This window comes from Callorhinus ursinus, unplaced genomic scaffold, assembly GCF_003265705.2.
Source record: "Callorhinus ursinus isolate GAN/ISIS: 27379988/994484 unplaced genomic scaffold, GSC_fseal_2.0 scaffold3, whole genome shotgun sequence".
In the NCBI taxonomy this organism is placed as follows: domain Eukaryota; kingdom Metazoa; phylum Chordata; class Mammalia; order Carnivora; family Otariidae; genus Callorhinus; species Callorhinus ursinus.
Window position 1 is genome coordinate 28,635,225 of NW_027397065.1, and position 19,055 is coordinate 28,654,279.

Genomic DNA, 19,055 nt, shown 5'->3' on the forward strand with positions numbered 1-19,055 from the left:
CACACACACACACACACACACACACACACACACACACACACACACACTCATGGTCATGGGACCACGAACCCAGCCCCGACACATACACACACACAGTCCCCGTCCAGCTCTCAGCTCCACTCCTTCCCGGTCACACTGGATTACCTTGAGGATCTGCTCAGCAGGCCCAGCCCTGAGAGCTGAGGCAGGCTCCTGATATGTCCAGGCTGGTAGGCTGAAGTGTTCAGTGGCTGCCTGGTCCCCAGAACGGGAGAGACTGTGTACAAAAGATCCAAGTGTGCAAGGATTGGAGTGTGAGACCCCTGAGTGTGCAAGGCTTCAAATATGGGGCCCCTGGAAGAGTGTGTGTGTCCATGTGGTGGGCTGGCCCCCATGGCCCCGGGCATGTCTTGCATGCTGGTCGTCGTCCCCAACTCCTATCTCACCCTCATCTGGCCCAGCCCCCAGCCCTATCCACTCTCACTGGACACTGTTCACAATTCCTGACGGGGAAGGCAGCTGCAGGAATGCCCTGGGGGTGCAGTTGAAAAGAGAGTCTCAGACAGGTCTGGGAATCAGTCAGAAGCCAGTGGAAAGTCTTGGGTCACAGGCAGCCTGACAGCTGGTCTTGTTTATTGGGGGCAGGACGGAGAGCTCACTCTACAACCACAGCTGTCCTTTAAAGGCTGCCCTCTCCCACCCCTTGTCCCCGTGTGTTGTGAGCCCGAGTCCCTTGTGACCACTCAATACCCGTCCCCACCCCTCCAGCCACAGTTTTTGGCTACAAACTGTCACAATATACGTTGGTAATAAAATTTTCCCCCAATTCTTGTCAGGTGTGATTAGCTACAAGCAGAAGGGGGCAGAGTAGCATGATATATTATTGTGTTCACAGAGGGGTAGGTGTGGTTTGGGGTGACAAGACCTCTTCCGAGGTAGACCAGAAGAGTGGCGGCCCATGTGGGGCTCTGCAGCAAGGGTCCTATGGCAGGGACATCACAGGTCTGTGGTGTCCAGGCCAGCATTGGTGAAGGATGGCTCCTGCTGTCCACCTCTGCCCATCTTCGTTTCTGACAGCACCACACCCAGAGGCTCCGTATCTAGCTCCATCGGACTGTGTAGGAGTCCCTTCTGTGGGGAGAAGGGGAGAAGGTGTGAGGAGCAGGGATGGGGTGATTTCCCTCGTCCTTAAGGGAGTCTTCAAGCCCATGACGATGGCTCCTTAACTGGGGTCCCACCTACTCTTCCTGGGGCCTCAGTTTCTTGGCTGTGTCCCAGAGGTGACCATGGCCACTAATGGTGCAGATGGGCTCAGGTGAACAGGTGAAGGGGTGGACCTGAGGGGGGTGGTCTACTCTGGCCTTTGCCCTGATCCGCGGACACATAGGACATCGGTGTTCTTCCCAGTCCTGAATGATACCGGGCTCTGTGTCCTGTGCCAAGGAGTCCAATCCAATTCCTGCCACCTGCACCCCAAGGCAGGCGTTGTGCTGGGTGCAGCCCATCCATTACCTAAAGTCCCCACAGGAACCCCCTAAGGCAGGGATCCTGTACCCCACTTTACAGATGTGGAAACTGAGGCTCAGAGGGCTCTCATGGCCAGGAAGAGGCAGAGCAGGGTTTGGATCACTGGTCTTGTTGGCTCTAAAGACTGTCCATTGCTGTCCCTGGTTGAATTTGGCATCTCCCTCTGCCACACTCAAAGGGCCACATCACACCCAGGGTCCCACCTGCAGTTCATCATGGCACTCACTCATCTTCCTGCCTTTCCTCTTCCCCCTCCCCATGCAACTTGCCACACACTCACACCTCCTCACAAGTATGCCCTCCTGTGGACCATCCCCCAGGCTCAGCTACGCCAACATAGAGACACCTATGGGGGCAGAGACCCTGCCACCATCCTCCCCAGGGCATTCCACAGGCTTTTTCCAGACTTGGGCTCTTCCGGTTCCTGGTAAACAGTGGAACATCTGAGGGGCCCCAGAAAGGACTAAACAGGGCTCCCCAGAGTCCTCACCATAGACCATCAGTGGGAGCCATTGGTGCAGTGCAGCCTAGGAAAATTCAACCTGCCCTTGGAGACAGAAGACCTGAGTTCTGGTCTGCTCTTGACTTGCAAGCTTTCTGACCTCAGGCAGGTCTACCAGAGCCTTCTAGCCTTGGTTGCTTGTGAAGGTTGGATTAGATCACCTCTCAGACCTTCCACACAAACATTTATGGAGGTCTTGGGTGAGTCGGGGCACCAAGAGATCCTCAGATAAAAGTCCCATCTGTGTTCCTCACCCAGAGACCCCAAGGCCCACCTACTGTTGCAGGAGAGGTGGTGGAGTCTTGGGCAGCTTCTCTGAAATATAACAACCCTCTGTCTTGGCTCTTTTCTGGCTTTTGAAGGCTCTCGGTGGCCCGGCCTCTCTCCCTCTCTAGACTCATCTCTTAGGCTCCCTGCCCCTCCCAACGCACAGGTCCAGCCCCACCTGAAGTCCCCAACTCTACTCCCTTCTAGGGGTCAGCCATGGCCTCCACCAGGGGCCACCTGCCTGGCCACAAGTTCTAACCCACGAGTGTTCTCTTCTTCCTCAGTTCCCCCCAGATATGTTCATTGGAGTTTTGGCCCCAAACCATCTTCAACCAGAGATGAGCCATCCACCTCACTTCAGCACTGCCTGGTGACCTGGATTACCATCTGTGACCCCCATCTTTGGGGGACCGTTTGGAGGCCTCCATATTACAGCCAGATCCCTGTGCAACATTCCCACATCCCACCTGCTGATCTACTCCCTGGTTCTCTATCCTGCACATTAGAACCTTAAGAGCTTTAACAACACGCTCAAGCCCAGGCCCACCCCACCCATTGGATCAGAATCTCCAGGCTGGGACACCACATTGGCATTTCTAAAGAGTTCCCCATGTGATTCCAATCAGCAGCCCAGGCTGTGTGAACTGTTGATCTCGTTGAACCATCTCACCTACTGAACAAATAATGGCACTGCTATTTATTTGAGCCTACCTTCTCTCCTTTACTAGATTACATCCACCTCCAGATTTCTTCCCCACACCCTGCCAGCTTTCATACAAAGGGTATAAACAGAGGGAACCAGAATTTTTAGCTCTTGCTTCATGCCAGGTGGTTTTCATACCTGCTCTAACCTCATCCTCAAAAAGCCCTGCCCGGTTAGTGTTCCAATCCTCATATACAGATGAGAAAACAACCAGAAGAAAGTCACCCACCCCGAGTCACACAGTGAACCAGTAGAAGAGCAAGGATTGGGCCTCATTCCAAAGCCGTGGGCTTCCTAGGGCCTGGTGCGGAGACATGCGTATGTCAGCAGCAGGTCTGTCCCGAACCCCACCCCTTCAGAGAAGGACCCCAAGTCAAGAAGCCCCAGGCACCAACTCATCCCCCAGCTTGCCTTGGTTATCTCCTTGTCCTTTTCCAGGTCGACAGAGTTGTCATCCAGGGAATTGAGACTGTGGGGGAGATGATGGAGCTCAGATAGTTAGTAGCCCCAGTCTTCCCTGTCCATGGCCAAGAACCACCATTGCCTCCACCACCATCACCACATGACTATCTCCACCTCCACCACCACCAACACCACCACCACCATCTCCACCACCGTCACCACCACTACCATCACCTCCACCACCAATACCACCACCATCTCCACCACCATCACCATGCGACCGTCTCCACCTCCGCCACCATCACCTCCACCACCAACACCACCATCTCCAACACCATCACCACCATCACCACCACCATCACCATGCGACTGTCTCCACCAACAGCACCTCCACCACCAATACCACCACCATCTCCACCACCATCACCACCACCATCTCCACCACCATCACCTCCACCACCAACACTACCACCATCTCCACCACCACCACCATCACCACCAATACCACCATCACCTCCACCACCATCACCTCCACCACCATCACCACCACCGATGACCAGCATGGCTGTGAGGGTCACTGCTCACCTCATGTGGTCTAGGTCACTGGAGGAGGATTGGGACTCGAAGTTCAGGTCCTTGGTGGGGAGGTTCAGCATAGGATTGGCCCTGGAGAGAAGGCCTATTCAAGCAGTTGTGAACCTCAGACACCCCATGGAGACTCTTACCCACCCTTTAAACCCTGCTCACCGCTCAGTGGTGTACATGTTCGTCCCAGGGATGGCAGAGGCTAAGGGCATCACCCCTGCTGCTGTCTTCCGGGCCTCCTTGGCAGCCTTCACAGCCTGAAGCTTCCGGTGATAGCTGTGGAAAACCGGGGGATAGGGGGTCACTACTTTCCCTGCACACCCACTGTGTGCCCAGTGCAGGCACTGAGAGTGTGACTTCACAACAACTCTGGCAGGTCAGAGGGTTAGCGCCATTTTACAGAGGGCACAAGTAAGAGACAGGGAAAGGAAATGATTTGTCAAAGGCTGGCCAGTGGCAAGGCCTGGAGTCAAATCCAGATGTGGCTGCTGACTCCAAACATATTGGAAAGGGAAAAAGAAGCATTTATGAAATGCATAGTATGTGCCAGACATCTTGCTGGTGGCAGGACGCACATTGTGTCCTTGTGTGCCTCGAGGAATCTAGTGTTGTGCTCATCCTGAAAAGGAAACTGAGGCTCAGGGAGGGGAGATGACCTATCCAAGTGGTCATGACAGGTCTCGGGTGATTAAATACAGTTACACCGGATGCCTAAACCCAAGCTTTCCCTACCCACCAGATATCTCGGATGGTGGGAAAGGTGGGGTTGAAGATACGGGGGTGATGGCGAGCAGTACCTCTTCCGGGTACACATGAGGGCCGTGGACATGATGACAATGACCAGCAGCAAAGCCACTCCCAATCCTATGATGACACTGATCAGCAGCTTTTGCGGGTCCGACTCCTGGCTCTCCTGGGAGCCCTGGAGAAGAAGTGTGAGGGAGGTTGTGGGTGGACATCCCCCGCCTCACTCCCCCATTAACTCCGCCGCTGACACTCACCAGCACCACCAGCCCCAGCTGCAGCAGCTCCATCAGTGAGTCCTGGTCATTCCGGATCATCCTGGCCACAGAAACCCACTCAGACCCGAGGGGCATTGGCATCCCCCAGGCTTTTTGCTCACCCTCCTGCCCATCCCAAGGGGAGCCCCACTCACACACTCAGCTCATCAAGTGTCAGGGCTGACCCATTTGAGAAGACAAAATAGGCATCAAGGTAGGAACGGCCCCGGGCCCTGGAAGGGGGCAGGGGTAAAGAGTAAACAGTCCAGAACCACCCAACAGGCCCCTCATGCTGCTACTTCTTGTCCTCATTCCAACCACTGGGCCTGTGGGCACTCACCGAGCTGTGGATTCTATGTCCTGAATGCTCACAACATAGACAGTAGTCCTGGTGGCCTGCACGAGAGCCCTGCAAAGGGGGCAGATGTCACGGAGTCATAGGGTAGGGACCTCAGACCAGGCCTCGGGTAGGGACCTTAGACCAGGCCTCTGGCCGGGACTCAACCAGTGGAATTAGGAATTGTGTGAATTAGAAAAGGGCATCTCCTCTGGACAGCTTCATTGGCTACTCAGGTAGCACCTCTGTGCAAATTAGACAAGGCAGCCCCTTCCTCTAGGGCTGGGTTTATGACTTAGCAAGCAAAATGCCCTTGTGTAGTACACAGCCTTCACAACTAATCATGGGGGCCCTATTTAGGCCTCTCTCTCCCCAGCCAACCCTAGACTTCTAGGAGCATTGAGAAAGGAAGTGCAGGTACAGGTACAGATCAAAGACAGGGACAAAACCAAGTGTAGGTCAGGGACAGTTCTGACATACATTCCATCCAGCACTTGTCAGGGACCAGACTCCCAGGCCCTGTTCTTCCCCACAGACCCCTCTAGGCACCAAACCTACGCAGTAATCTTGTCCATGTTGGCGCCCACCTCCTCCTTGTTCATGGAAAACTGCAACCTCACACGGTAACTTTGGTCCACAGTGAAGAGCTACAGGAGGAAGGCATGGGGAGGATGAGACACAAGGGACCCAGGAGCTGGCAGAGGGTACTGGGGGCTAGAGGCCCAACACTCACATTGAGGGTGATATTGGCTTCCTGAGCAGGACCCACTGAAGGTCTGTCCTGGGCCTGGACTGTCACTCGGTAGGTGCCTTGGAGAGTGGAATCAAGGTTGGTCACCAGCCTATTGAAGGTAGACGAGCACAGCTCAGTCTTGGAACCCAAGCTAGAGTCCTCTGGAACCTGCTTATATATCTCCCAGGGTGGGGAACTCACTGTCTTGAGGCCCCCTTGGCTCCCCCTGCCCCACCCAGGGACTGCCCACAGTTACTCAATATTGCCAATGAACACGCTGGCTTCCAAGGAAGTAGTGACCCGGAAGAAGCCCTGGAAAGGGATCGTGGCCCCATCCTTGGCGATGAAATCCACTTGGAGGATGGAGAACAGGATGGCCCCGTTATTCCCTGAGTCATTGTCTCTGGCCTGGGAGAAAGAATGGACAACACCTAGGGGCCAGGCCAGGCACCCCTCCACCCCCAGCAGAAATCAGCAGCTGAGATGGCCTGGGAGGCTGGTTCCAGTATCTCTCTATCAGCCTCCTCCAGGCCACCCCAACTAAGCAAACACCTTAAACAGTGCTTGCTCTGCAAATCCAGGTTTGGGCAAGTCCCTGCTTCTGGCCCCCTAACTCAACATGTTGCTGTCCCAAGTCCGTCCCATGTGGAAATCCTGCCCTGCTTCCCCCCACCCACCCACTGCCACACACACACACAGACACTGAAATTTCCTAAGCACCTACTGTGTGCCAGGCACCTTCCCTTAAATCCCTCATTTCAGTGTTTACTGACATGAGTACAAATTCCCCTAGCGGACCATGAAATGATTGGAGGAGAGGCCACAAACGTTCTTATTCACTCTGGTGCCTTTTAGAGAAGCATATAGCCAACATACAGACCCGTGAGTCTACTGTTCAGAATGAGACCAAAGCTGGTGTTTATGTTTCAAAAAAGGAATCAGTTTAAAGAAAATGGCTCCAAGCTATGGCCACACTCTTGACATTGAAATGCAGTTGGCTGAAGATTGGAAGACTCTTTAAGGCTTGAAAGAACCTAAAGAGAGAATTACTATCCCCATTTTATGAGAGGAAACTGGGGCTCTGAGGGAAACCCTGTCCTGCTGAAGACTCAGCACAGGGAGGGGCACACACATACCACCCAACCTCTTCACCCCCACATGTCACTGCCAGGAACTGCCAGCTTCTTCCAGGAGGGAAACTGAGCCCCAGAAAGGCAGGCAGCTCCCCAGGTCAGTAAGAGGCCCCACCGCTGTGTGGGAGGTCTCACTCGCCCGAGTGGCACGCCCAGCACCCTCTAACAAACACACCCACGTCCAACGCAATAAAACACTGCAAGTATTTTTATAATTTCACTCTGGAACTTATTTATCTGCAAGGAACTCATTTAATTTACAGTTGTTATGATTTGTCTGTATGACTCAAGAACTGTGGTGTAGTGAAAAAAATCTAGCCTGCAAGTAGTTTTTATGGTCGTGAAATTTTTATGACAACCAAATGACAATTAATGCAGTTTAATCCTATCAATTAGGCAAGTGCTCATTTCCATTCTGGGGTTTTCTTTTCATATGTTGGAGCCAATACCTTTCCTTTCTACCGTTAAAACATTTTAGGGGCAGCCAAAAGGCCTGAAGGCCTTGGTCCTGTGTTTCCCAGGGCTAACATGGATGGACAAAGGCAGGAGCCAAGGGCTTACCTGGACAGAAGCCACCTGCTGGTTGGGCACCACAAGCTCTGGGATGATAACTACAAGGGTGGACAAGAAGGGGTCATTGGGGTCAGGGCCCGCGCCCACCCCGCTTAGTGCTGATCACAAGCCCAGCTCAGGACGCAGTCCCCCCAAACCTTCCCTCAACCTCTCTATCCCTCAAAAACCCCCATTACAACAGCCTCTGAGTCATCAGTTAGCAGCTCATCTACCTCCCATTGTGCAGCTGGAGAAACTGAGGCCCAGAGAGGGAGGATCTGGCCCAGGGTCCAAAATGAGTTGGGGCAGAGCTGGGGTGAAAACTCAGGTCTCCCCTCCTGTGGAAGCCCTGGTGGAGAGGCGGGACTGGAGGCCTTCCTTTCTTCCCAAAGGCCCACTTGGGCCCTGAGGAGAGGGTCTGTGGGAGTTGCCCGAAGGAAATCCTGGTGGAGTATGGAGGGAAAGGCTGACCGCTTACCAAAAGTCTTATTGTCAGGCAGAAAATAGGGAGCGTTGTCATTCATGTCCTCGATAGTGATGGCGAGGCTTCCTAGAGGAACAACTTTGGCTGCTTCTGGCCTCTAGGCCAAGGCCTGACCCAGAAAGTCTGGGCCTCAGCCATGCTCCCGCCGCCTCCCCGCCATGCATCTCCCATGCAGCGCCCCCTCCCCTGCTTCTGCCCTGGGGTGCCTGCTCAGTTTCCTCTGGCCTTTGTGGCAGGGAGGGGGTGAAGTCCCTGGTCCGAGATCATCCAGCAAGGACTGAGCCCGGCCCGGGTGTGTCCCGCCTGACCGCAACATGAGCCTGATACCTGCTAGCTGCGTAAGCTAGGTTACTGAGCGGGCCGCTGTGCGCCTCAGTTTCCTCATCTATAAACTGGGACAGGGATCCCTGACCCCACCGGTTGTGTGGGGAGGAGCCCAAAGAAGTGATTTTACGGGGCCTGGCACAGCTCTCGGCCACAGGACGGTCTCGAATTAGGCCAGCTGTTAGTGTGGTTCTTCGAGCCATCACGATCAGAGGTGGAGTGTGAGCGCTGTGAAGGGTGCCCTCCCCTTCATCTTGCCTCACAAGACCCGAGCACCAGGGACTCTGTGCCAGGCACCGCGCTAAATGCTTTACACACGTGTTCTCGCTTTGTCTTCTCGGCCAACCTACTGCCCAGTGCCATGGGGCCGGAAGCTTAGGGAGGTGTCACAACTTTCTCAGTGACAGAGCTGGTAAGGGCTGGGGCCAGAAGTCGGACCCCAGCCCCGTGGGCCCCAGCCCATGGCCCCTGTGCTTTACAGCTTCCCAAACCCAGCAGGCCAGGCTGCCTCACCATTGTCACTGTAGGCCGGGAAGCGGGGGTCCGTGGTGAGGTCACAGGCCCGCACGACCAGCGTGACCAGGTCACAGGTCTCATAGTCAATGGCCTCGCTCTGACTGATGAACACCGAGCCGTTGGCCAGCACAGAGAACCAGCCACGGCACAGGCTGCCCACGTTGACCCCGGCCTTGGTACAGATGACGTTCACAAGTTGTACCTCCAGCTGGGTCATGGTGTCCACATCCCGGGCAACCACCTCAGCCACCAGGCCGTGTTGTGAGCCATTCTCAGCTACACGGATGCCCCGGAGCGAGGCTGAGTCCAGAGTGGGGGGTTCATCATTCACGTCCTCCACAGCCACAAAGATTTCTGCTGTGGCCTCTTTCCCCTGGGGGTCTGGGTTCTCGGCACTCACTGTCAGATTGTAGGAGGCCTGGGTCTCATAGTCCAGGCTCACATCCGAGGGCAGCCAGAGATGGCCCTCAGCCCACCCAGACCCCAGCACCGAGCCTCGGAGCACGAAGTTGTTGGCACCGGTCCCTGACAGGCTGAAGCTGATGCGGTTGTTGGCTTCCGTCTGATCCGCATCCCAGGCCTTCACCATGCCCACCAGCTCGCCTGTGGATGAGGACAGACTTCACAGGGACCCCTGGCCCAGCCACTGGAGGCTTCCTCTGCCCTCGCCTCCCTCAAGTGCCCCTGTGAGGGGTCAGATGCCTCCCTGGGCCCCAGCCCCAGGGCCCGCCTGACCCAGAAAGGGCTTACCTGGGTCCCTCTCCTTCACCAAGAAAGAATAGATGGACTGGTTGAAGATAGGCAGGTTGTCATTGATGTCCTGCGGGCAGAGGAAGTTCTGACCCCAGGGACCTCAGGAGCCCCCATGGTTCAGCCTCCCCAGAGCCAGTCTGAGAAGCTTGCGTTTCTTCTGGCCCAAGGCACAGACTCCCTGTCAGCATCTCCTCACTTCACAGATCAGCAAAGAGCCTCTGAGAAGACAGAACTAGCCCAGGGCACATATCTAGGGCTCACAGGCCTGTGGCAGGACCTCTGAAGTTAGTTATACACTTTCAAGGAGCCCCAACTCCTCCCTGTTTCTCTGACCACAACTCAGAGCCATCTCAGACTCTGCTTCCCAGAAGGCTGGTTGAGTCCCTATCGCTGTCCCTGTCTGGCCCATCTTGACTCCCCATCTCTTGGATTTATTGTGTTGGTACCAATACCCTACTGTTTCCACAAAGGCCCCGTGGCCCACGCTTTCCCTGGTCCCCCTCTTTTCTCCTGTCCCTCCTGCGCTCAGCCGACCCCAGGACACTTGCTCTGTGCTCAGGCAGAGCTGAGCTCCGGGCGCCTGCCAAGGCCTAGGCCTGGTCCTGGCCTTAGACGCCCACTGTTTTCTGTTCTCACCTACCCTCTCCGGCCCTGGCCACCCACACCTACAGTGACCACCACTGTTGTGGGTGGCCAGGGCCACGGAGCCACCTCCACCTGCTGCTTCCACCCCGAACACTGGTATATGCTGGGGGTGCCCTTGGCTTTTCCAGTCCTTCGCCGGGGCGGCCCACAGGTGTCTGCTTTTGCCTTCGGCTTTTTCTCAATAATGGCTCAACAGACATCATTGAAGACAAAGGCATCTCCCCCTTAGCTAGATGTGTTTTCCACTGGCGATTTCCCAGAATGGCATTTCTGGCTCCATGCATGTGGCCAACTGTTTCCTAAGTCACAGGGGTGGCTGAGAGCACAGCTCTGAGTCAAATCCAGCCCCACCTCTGCCTCACATGTGACTTGACTTCTCTGAGTCTCAATGTCTTCATCGGCAAGATGGGGCCATTCATGGTTGTGAGGACTATTCATGGGTGAGAAAGGACCTATTCACTCACAAAATGCGGTTCTGCTTTCTTCCTTCTTCACGGCCTACTTCGCCGCAAGGACAGTTGAACAAGCTGACAAGCCATAATTCGGCTTCTGTTTCCCCATTTTCCCTGAGGTCTCTTCTCTGGTCCTTGTAGGAAAGCGGCACATCCCCACCCAGTGGCACACAGGGCTGCAGAGTGGGATGGTGCGGGCTGTGCACTGCACAGGCCTAGGGGGCGCCATCCACATCATGGACATTGTAGAGGCGCACATTTGTTACAACACTTTTTTAGAGGAAGGTGCCCTGTGAGCTGGTGGCAGCCTAAGAACCAGACAGACTGTGTCCAAAACCCCACTCTGTGGCCCTAGGCAAGCTTCTCAGCCTCCGTGCCTCAGTTTCTTGGTCAATAAAATGGTAACAACTATTCCTACCTTGCAGGGCCAGGTGTGTAGTAAATCCTGTAAAGGCTGATTTTCACTCCCTCTCTTTAACTTTGAATGGTGGTGAGGCGATAGGAGAATTTCAGTAGAACTTTGTGAGTGATAATTAGAGCCAATATAGTATTTCCTGCCTTATTTGCAGGAGAAATGTTCCAAGACCCCCAGCAGGTGCCTGAAACCACAGGTGGTACCAAACCCTGTATACACTACATTTTTTCCTATACACACATACCCATGATAAGGTTTAATTTATAAATTAGGCACAGAAAGAGATTAAAAATAAATAAAATAGAACAATTATAACAATATACTGTGATAACAGTCAATGTGAATGTGGTCTCTCTCTCTCTCAAAATATGCGATTGTCCTGGACTCATCCTACTTCTTATGATGATGTGAGATGATAAAATGCCCACGTGATGAGATGAAGTGAGGTGGATGACGTGGGCCTTGTGACATCACTAGGCTGTTCCTGACTATCTGATACGTCAGAAGGAGGATCATCTGCTCCCGGAACACTGTTGACTGCAGGTGACCAAACTGAGGAAAGCAAAACCATGGAATGTGGGGGGCGGGGGCAACTGGATACACTGAGTACCTTCCTTGGGTCAGGCACTCTGCAAAGCACTTCCCATCCATTAACTCACTTTCTGATATTTGTGTCACCATTTTACAGATGAGGAACTTGAGGGCACAGGGAGGCTGAGTGATTGCCTAAGGCCACACAACTGAGCCAGAATCCTAATCCAGGCAGCCTGCTTCCAGAACTCTCTTGCCCACCATACTGCAAAGGGCAGAAATGTGACTCCAGTTGGAAGGGTGGGGGCACTGGCCGTCTGCTGGGAGCTCCCCGACACAGGGCCCATCCTGGCACCCTGCCGGCGGCTGAGCCAGACCTTACCTCCACATTGATGGTGATGTTGACGTCAGTGCAGAGGACAGGAACACCACAGTCAACCACAAGCACGCTCAGCACAATTCGGCCCCCCAGGGCAAGTTCAATGGCCTCTCGGTCCAGGGGCCCCAGGTTTCTGAGGATCCCTTTATCAGGGTCCACTGAGAAGTTGCGGCTGTAGGGGCCGGGCAGCAGGCTGAAATGCAGACGGCTGTTGTTGGTGTCGGGCTGATCGTTGTCCTGAGCCTGTGCAGAGAACCAGCATCCGGGCATCAGTTATCAGATGCTCCCCAGATCCCCAGAGCCTCCCCTGCAGCCTGGTTTCCCCCTCCAGCACCGGCCCCCAAGGGCAGTAACTGGGCCTAAAGCCAGTGGGACACGGGCCAATCTCTCAGCTTCAGTCTCCCATCAAGGAGGGTCAGATCAACAGCTTGCAAGAACTCCTGAGATCTTTTTTTTTTAAAGATTTTATTTATTTATTTGACAGAGAGAGACACAGCGAGAGAGGGAACACAAGCAGGGGGAGTGGGAGAGGGAGAAGCAGGCTTCCCGCCGAGCAGGGAGCCCGATGTGGGGCTCGATCCCAGGACCCTGGGATCATGACCTGAGCCGAAGGCAGAAGCCTAACGACTGAGCCACCCAGGCACCCCAAGAGCTTCTGAGATCTTAAGCCCTAAGGTCATCCATCGATCCCACAAATATTTACTGCATACCTACCATGTACCCGGCCCTCTTCCAGACACTGGCACAGAGCCATGATCAAGACACTGCCCTTACAGAGCTGAGGTTCGAGCAGAGAGGAGGCATGGGGCAGTATATTATAGATATTCAAAATTCAAAAACAAACAAGTATAAAATAAGTGTGAAGTCCAACAAGATTCTGATTTTCCCACAATGACTACTTCAGTGCTGTGGGTTTTTTTTTTTTTTTTTGAACTGTGGATTCTTCATGCAATTCGTGTGTGTGTGTGTGTGTGTGTGTGTGTGTGTTCCTGTCCTGCCAGGGTCCTGAATGTGTGCTTGGTTTGCCTTTGGGATGAAGCAGCATGAAGAATACAACAAGTTCTATCATGCCCCAGAGCTTTTGCATAGGCCTTCCACTCAGCCTGAATGCCCTCTACGGCTCTCTGCCTGGCTCCAGGCCAGGTTGGTGAATCCCCTGGGCCTCCACATCCCCTGAGCTCTCTTCAACACAGCACAAGTGACACCCTTGGGTGACTCTCTGGCACCCTCCCTCTAACTGAGAGTCATGTGTGGGCAGGAATTATGGTGGATTCATCTCAGAGGCCTGGGGCCCAGCAAAAAGCCTGGTGCATAGCAGGTTATTCAGCAAATGTGGCTTTGAATCCAGAGCTGGGCTACTCTGACTTGGCACCTCATCTTTTCCCTTCCTCTTTTGCCCATCCTCCACCTTCAGCTCTTTCATCTCAGTTCCTTTGGGATCTTGTTTATGAAATGCCTCCTGTACAGGCCAGCCAGAGATGGTTTTTCCAGAAGCCTGACCCTGTCTGTTCACCTCTCAGGACTTTGAATTCAGGCCAGTTAATTCACCAAGCGCTTCTCAGGGCTCACACTGGGCACTGTGGTTACAGCAGCAGATCTAAAATGCTCCTGCCCCAAGGAACCCACAGACCAGAGGAGCAAAAAGGAAAGGCCCAGGTTTCAGGGTAGAAAGGTCTGAGCTCTGGCTTCAGGGCTGCCATCACTGGCTGTGCAAGCCCAAGGAAATCACTTAACTTTTCTGAGCCTCAGTTTTCTCCTTCTGGGAAATGGGAACCATTAGAGCATCTACTTCACAAGTCAGTCAAGACCCGAGGGATGGGAATGTGTTCTGGAAACCTCACAGCCCCAGGAGTAGGAGAGCACTCTGTGGCCACGTGATTGTCATTTGGAGGACCTGGTTTCTTTCCCACTTCTTCCAAGGCCCCCTTTCAGATGACTCCAGGAGATGCTTGTCTCTGATGTTTCTCTGGAGCCAATCGTGGGTTTTTATCTTGTAGACTCTGTGAACCTGGCCACTGATATTTCCTTTTTTGCACTGGCCATCAGGAAGCTCAGAACTGAATGTTCACCTCCCCTCCTGGCAATTGTGTGGTTCTGGGTTCTAACTTTACCTTTGTGCCCATTAGCAACACCACTCTCATTTTCTCTTTTTCCCTATTTCTCCTGTTTTTTAGCTGACTTTTTAATCAAAGTCACCTCAAATCCTTTTTGGAATGAGACAGGGGCTAGAATTAAAAGGGGCAATATGTTTTTGAGGGCATGCTCTGTGCTGGGCTTTGTGCTGAGCACTTTACATGTGTTATCTCATTATTCCCCGGTGACCCTGGAAACAAGGACCATGATTGTCCTCATTTTCCAAAGAGGAGACCGAGGCCCCGAGAGATGGATTAACTTTCTCAGATTCCAACCCAGGGCCGGCATGACCACAGACCCAGGCTCGGTCCCCCGCCCCTGTCCCACCCGCCGAGTCCAGGCTGGCTCGCACCTGGATGGTCACAAAGACGTCGCCCTCCTCCTCCTGGACAAAGATATTGTAGGAGCCGCTGACCACAGGCGGGTTGTCGTTGATGTCCAGCAGGACGATGTGCAGCGTAGTGGAGGCGGACAAGTTCCCGCCATCTGTGGCCTGCAACGTGAGGTAGTACTCGGCCTGCTTCTCTCGGTCCAGCAGCTTGCCGTTCCTCACTGTCACTGCGCCTGAGTCTGGATCCACCTCAAAGATGTCTGCCCTGTGCAGCGTGACCAGAGGGAGCAAACAAAAATATGGGATGCCCCCTTAAGTTAGAAAAATATTTTAGTATGTCCCATGCAATATTTGCCATCTACTTATACTAAACAAATTATCCGTTGTTATTCTGAAAGTGAAATGGAACTGGGTGTCCTATATTTACCTGCCTACTCTAAGCCCCACTGCGAGGCAGAGAGGCAGGCCTGGGCCCCGCTCATCTGCCTGCCACCTGCCCCCCCGACCTTACCCGTTCCCTGGAAGCAGGCTGTAGGTGATGCGGCCCCCCTCTCCCGTGTCAGGGTCAAAGGCCTGTGAGGCAGAGAGATAGATAATGGGCCACGGTTCGGAAATGATGGCACTCACTGCCAGCCATGCAATCGAAGGGGACAGGGCTGTCCTGCTTCCTGTCCCGAAGGGAGAACGCCCAACACGCTCCGATTCACAAATAGACAGCCCCACACACATGCGTGCACACTGGCTCGGGCCGGAGGACACTGGATGATACAGAGACTCGGGCAGGGTCACGGTCCCCACGTCTGCTCTTCGTGTCTTGCCTAGCCCAGTGCCATAGGGTCCCCTTCACTCACATGGATGCTGTTGGTGACCACAGTGCCATCTGCACTGTGCTCCCAGACAGTGAGGTTGTACAAGCTGTGGGGGAATGTGGGCCTATGGTCATTAATGTCTCTAAGGTGGATGGTCACCAGGGCGACGGAGGCATTCCCACTGCTTGAGTCAGTAGCCACGACCTGAGGATAGAGGAAGAAGCAGCAGTATTGGGACCAGAGTGCCCACGGACTGTGCTTCCTGGCGCCCCAGAGCACCCCTCACCTGCACCAGCATCACTGTCTGCCTCTCGTAGTCCACCAGTGCTGGGGCTCTCACCAGCACCTGCACGTCCGTTGAGCCTGCCGCCCGCTTGGGGGAGACGCTGAAGGCTTCGGCATCAGGGCCCCACACGGACAGCAGGAAGGTGCCATTGCTGCCCTGCGGAGAAGGGCTAGGATATAGTAGAGATCCCAACCCCTGCATCTTGCCCCTAACCCCTGGCTGTAGGCTCCTACGTCAGGAGACCCAGCCCTCTGAAGTCCCATGAGAGGGGGCTCTCAAAAGACTGTGGCTAGAGTGCCCTGGGGAAGCTGAGCTGCTCACTCTTCCCTGCAAATGTGGGCTCATCATCAGAAGATGTCCCCAGGTGCCTGGGCTCCTGACTTGGGCTGAAAAGACAGAGCCTGGACACACTCCCCTCGCTCCCAGGGGACATTACTGAGTCTTCTTTACCAACCCCCACTCACCACAGTCCACCACCCATACCAACACCAAACACCAGCAGCACCCAACATCACCCGATTATCCACACCACCCTCCATTCCACACCCCTTCCACTCCATGCCAACCACCAACTCAACACACCCGCCCACCTACCACCACCCAATACCATCCTCCACCCCACATTTTGTACCAACCCAATATCGCCAAATACTACCAAACACCGTCCATGGGTATTCATTGTTCAATACCACCCAGTTCACCCACCACTCAATATCAACCTCCACTTAAGAATACCCTCCAACTTTGCACCCACTCAGTCCACTTTATGCTCAACACATCCACATCCCCCAATATCCGATACCCCAACATCCCTCAACTTCCCAAGCACCCATCACCACCCTCTCCTCAACACCACTGAAAATTATACTCCACTCAACTTTACCTAGCATCCAGTATTAACCTCCGTTCAATGCTGCCTTTCTGTTCACCACCACCTAGCATTGCCCTGAGCACAAAACTACACGCTAGTGTAACATCACCCAACATTTCCAAATATCACCTAACAATTCTGATTTTCCACCACTGTTCATGATCAGCACCACCATCACCACCCACCACCCACCTCCCCACTTTGCACCTTGGTACCTTGTTCTATGGGTCGCTCCCCACCACCTCCCCTAGCCATCTCCCACCATCACCCTTGTCCAGCCACCCCTTGTCTGGGTGCACCTACCTTGTCTGGATCATAGACCACCATGGTGAGGTCATCGATGGGGATGTGGGTGGAGGCATGCTCATCCACATAGCCAGTGAAGTTGACTTGGGCCTCTTGGGGGGTGAAGGTGCAGGCCGGGAGGCTGCAGTTGTAGAACTCAGGTTTGTGGTCATTAACATCTGTCACCGTCAGTGTGACCCATATGCTCACCTTGGCCTCCTGCCCATAGATGTTGGGGTGCATCTCGGTGGCCTGGGAGCAGAGCAGAAGCCGGAGAGCAGAGGTCAAAGAACCAAGGCTCAGAGAAAACAGAGATCAAAGGTCAGAAGTTGAGGGTGGGGTACAAAAGAAGCAGTGGACCCCTCACTCACCGTGACCTGCACCTTCACCTCCTCATCCTCTTCCAGCAGCTGCTCACGGTCCAGGGAACCATTGACTGTGATCACCCCATCTGGCCCGATGTCAAACCAGCCGGGCCTTGTGGAGTCTGGTGAGAGGCAGTAGGAGCTGCTGCTTCCAGTGGCTCTGGCAGACCCCCCACCCCTTCTTCCACCTGGGGACACTCCCATTCTCACTGGAAATGCTGTAGGTCACCAGGTCATTGATGCCTTTGTCACTATCCACAGCCTCTACCTTCAGCACTGACGTTCCCTGTGCAGAGAACCAGCTGGTTCAGCGTGCCAGGCCCTTTCCCTGCCTCTTGTGCCCACCCAGACCACTCCAGGTCATCTAGCACACCTGGGGTTCATCCTCAGCCACAGAGGCCGAGTAAATCTCCCTGACAAACTGGGGGTCCAGGTCTGGCTGGTCGACCACAGAGATGGACAGGAAGACAGACGAGGAGCAGTGGGTGGTGAAGCTGTTGTTGTATGTGCCGCCCGAGTCCTGTGGGGAGACAAGTCTCTGTAAGGCCTGGCCTCGGGTTGTGGCGCCCCTCCGTCTGCACCCCCACTCACACAAGCCTTCAGCCCCAGCTGATAGAAGGCGCTCTTGTTGTTGTAGCTGAGGCTGCCACTGAGGATGATGGAGCCGTTGGGAAAGATCCTGAAGAGGTGCAGGCTGTCCCCAGTGCTAGGGATGACCTGAGGCAAAGCACAGTCATGCCAGACCCCCCTTTGAGAGATTGGGCCTCGAACCCTGCCTCTGCTTTGACCAGCCCTGCCACCCTCACCAGGTCACATAACCTCTCTGAGCCTCCGTTTCCACCTCTGGGAAATGAGCTCAGATATCTCCGCAGGGGGTTGAGAAGAAAGTCAAATGAGGTAAGGTATGCGCTAGGCTCATCATGGGCACTCAGTAGACAGGAGCTATTGCTAGCAAACTTGTCTTCAGGAGAGCTGGGGTCACAGCCCCCGCTGTCTGTGTGACCTTGGACAAGGCACTGTACCTCTCGATTTCCTCTTCTGTGTATCAGCTACCGGGTGGTGTCACAGGAACTCGGCAAGGGCCCAGGGAGTGCCCCAGGCAAGAGAGTGAGAAGGGTCCTGTCCATGGCAGCCACCCTCCTTAAGTAGCTTGGCCAAGTGAGGTCCAGAGGGGGCCAGCAAAAGGTTTGGGAGCCAGGGCTGGGCCACCGCTAAGACCCTGTCTTCATCCCAACACTCAAGGTTCCTGTGGGCTGTGTGGAAGATGCTGCCCCCTGGTGGTCTTGAGGAGCAATGGGGCCCATATTCCCACGGGACTTGACCAAGCTCACCTCTTCTATGAAGTACACCACCGCTCCTGCAGATCCCGTGTCTGGGTCCTTGGCCAGCACAGAGAATACCAGGGAGCCGACTGGCAGGGTCTGTAATGAGGAATTCCAATCCATCCCTTCCATGACTAAGCACTCATTTCCCCTCCCTGATCTCGTGTCCCCAATTGTACCACAGGGATAACACCTTCTGGAGCCTGAAACCCAGTGTTCTCCTTTCCTTCCCATCTGGGCTGGGCCTCTGGAGACAGTTGGGAGGAGGGAGGGCAGGAAGAAGAGAACCCCCTCTTCCTCTCTCTACCACCTCAGCTGGCTTCTGATGTGCAGAGCCCCTCGGGATAAGGATGCACAATCATTCTAGAGCCCAGGAGGTGCCAGTCCCCTGTTCAAACATCCTGTGGGCTCTCTACAGCCTACAGCAGTACAT

General features: G+C 54.5%; 1 protein-coding gene across 5 annotated transcripts in view; it reads right to left on the bottom strand.

The window, feature by feature from the left end:
- Positions 1 to 841: 841 nt before the first annotated feature.
- Positions 842 to 19,055, bottom strand: part of CDHR2 (cadherin related family member 2) — a 33,023-nt gene continuing 14,809 nt past the window's right edge. Inside the window, exons 7-32 of one of the 5 annotated variants that reach the window (XM_025866712.2) lie at positions 18,632 to 18,721; positions 17,892 to 18,017; positions 17,674 to 17,820; positions 17,511 to 17,586; positions 17,307 to 17,422; positions 16,954 to 17,187; positions 15,780 to 15,935; positions 15,536 to 15,697; positions 15,196 to 15,257; positions 14,706 to 14,949; positions 12,224 to 12,463; positions 9,796 to 9,865; positions 9,043 to 9,648; positions 8,200 to 8,271; positions 7,731 to 7,780; positions 6,293 to 6,444; positions 6,037 to 6,145; positions 5,862 to 5,950; positions 5,307 to 5,375; positions 5,122 to 5,199; positions 4,967 to 5,027; positions 4,763 to 4,887; positions 4,128 to 4,241; positions 3,966 to 4,046; positions 3,390 to 3,447; positions 842 to 1,110 (exon numbers count right to left, since the gene is read on the bottom strand). In XM_025866712.2, the coding sequence (XP_025722497.2) occupies positions 976 to 1,110; positions 3,390 to 3,447; positions 3,966 to 4,046; positions 4,128 to 4,241; positions 4,763 to 4,887; positions 4,967 to 5,027; positions 5,122 to 5,199; positions 5,307 to 5,375; positions 5,862 to 5,950; positions 6,037 to 6,145; positions 6,293 to 6,444; positions 7,731 to 7,780; positions 8,200 to 8,271; positions 9,043 to 9,648; positions 9,796 to 9,865; positions 12,224 to 12,463; positions 14,706 to 14,949; positions 15,196 to 15,257; positions 15,536 to 15,697; positions 15,780 to 15,935; positions 16,954 to 17,187; positions 17,307 to 17,422; positions 17,511 to 17,586; positions 17,674 to 17,820; positions 17,892 to 18,017; positions 18,632 to 18,721 (3,522 nt within the window). In that variant the 3' untranslated portion in view covers positions 842 to 975. Of the gene's footprint in view, positions 1,111 to 3,389; positions 3,448 to 3,965; positions 4,060 to 4,127; positions 4,242 to 4,762; positions 4,888 to 4,966; positions 5,028 to 5,121; positions 5,200 to 5,306; positions 5,376 to 5,861; positions 5,951 to 6,036; positions 6,146 to 6,292; positions 6,445 to 7,730; positions 7,781 to 8,199; positions 8,272 to 9,042; positions 9,649 to 9,795; positions 9,866 to 12,223; positions 12,464 to 14,705; positions 14,950 to 15,195; positions 15,258 to 15,535; positions 15,698 to 15,779; positions 15,936 to 16,953; positions 17,188 to 17,306; positions 17,423 to 17,510; positions 17,587 to 17,673; positions 17,821 to 17,891; positions 18,018 to 18,631; positions 18,722 to 19,055 lie in introns of those variants that run through there. The other 4 variants (XR_012377143.1, XR_012377145.1, XR_012377146.1 and 1 more) reach the window with 4 other exon arrangements.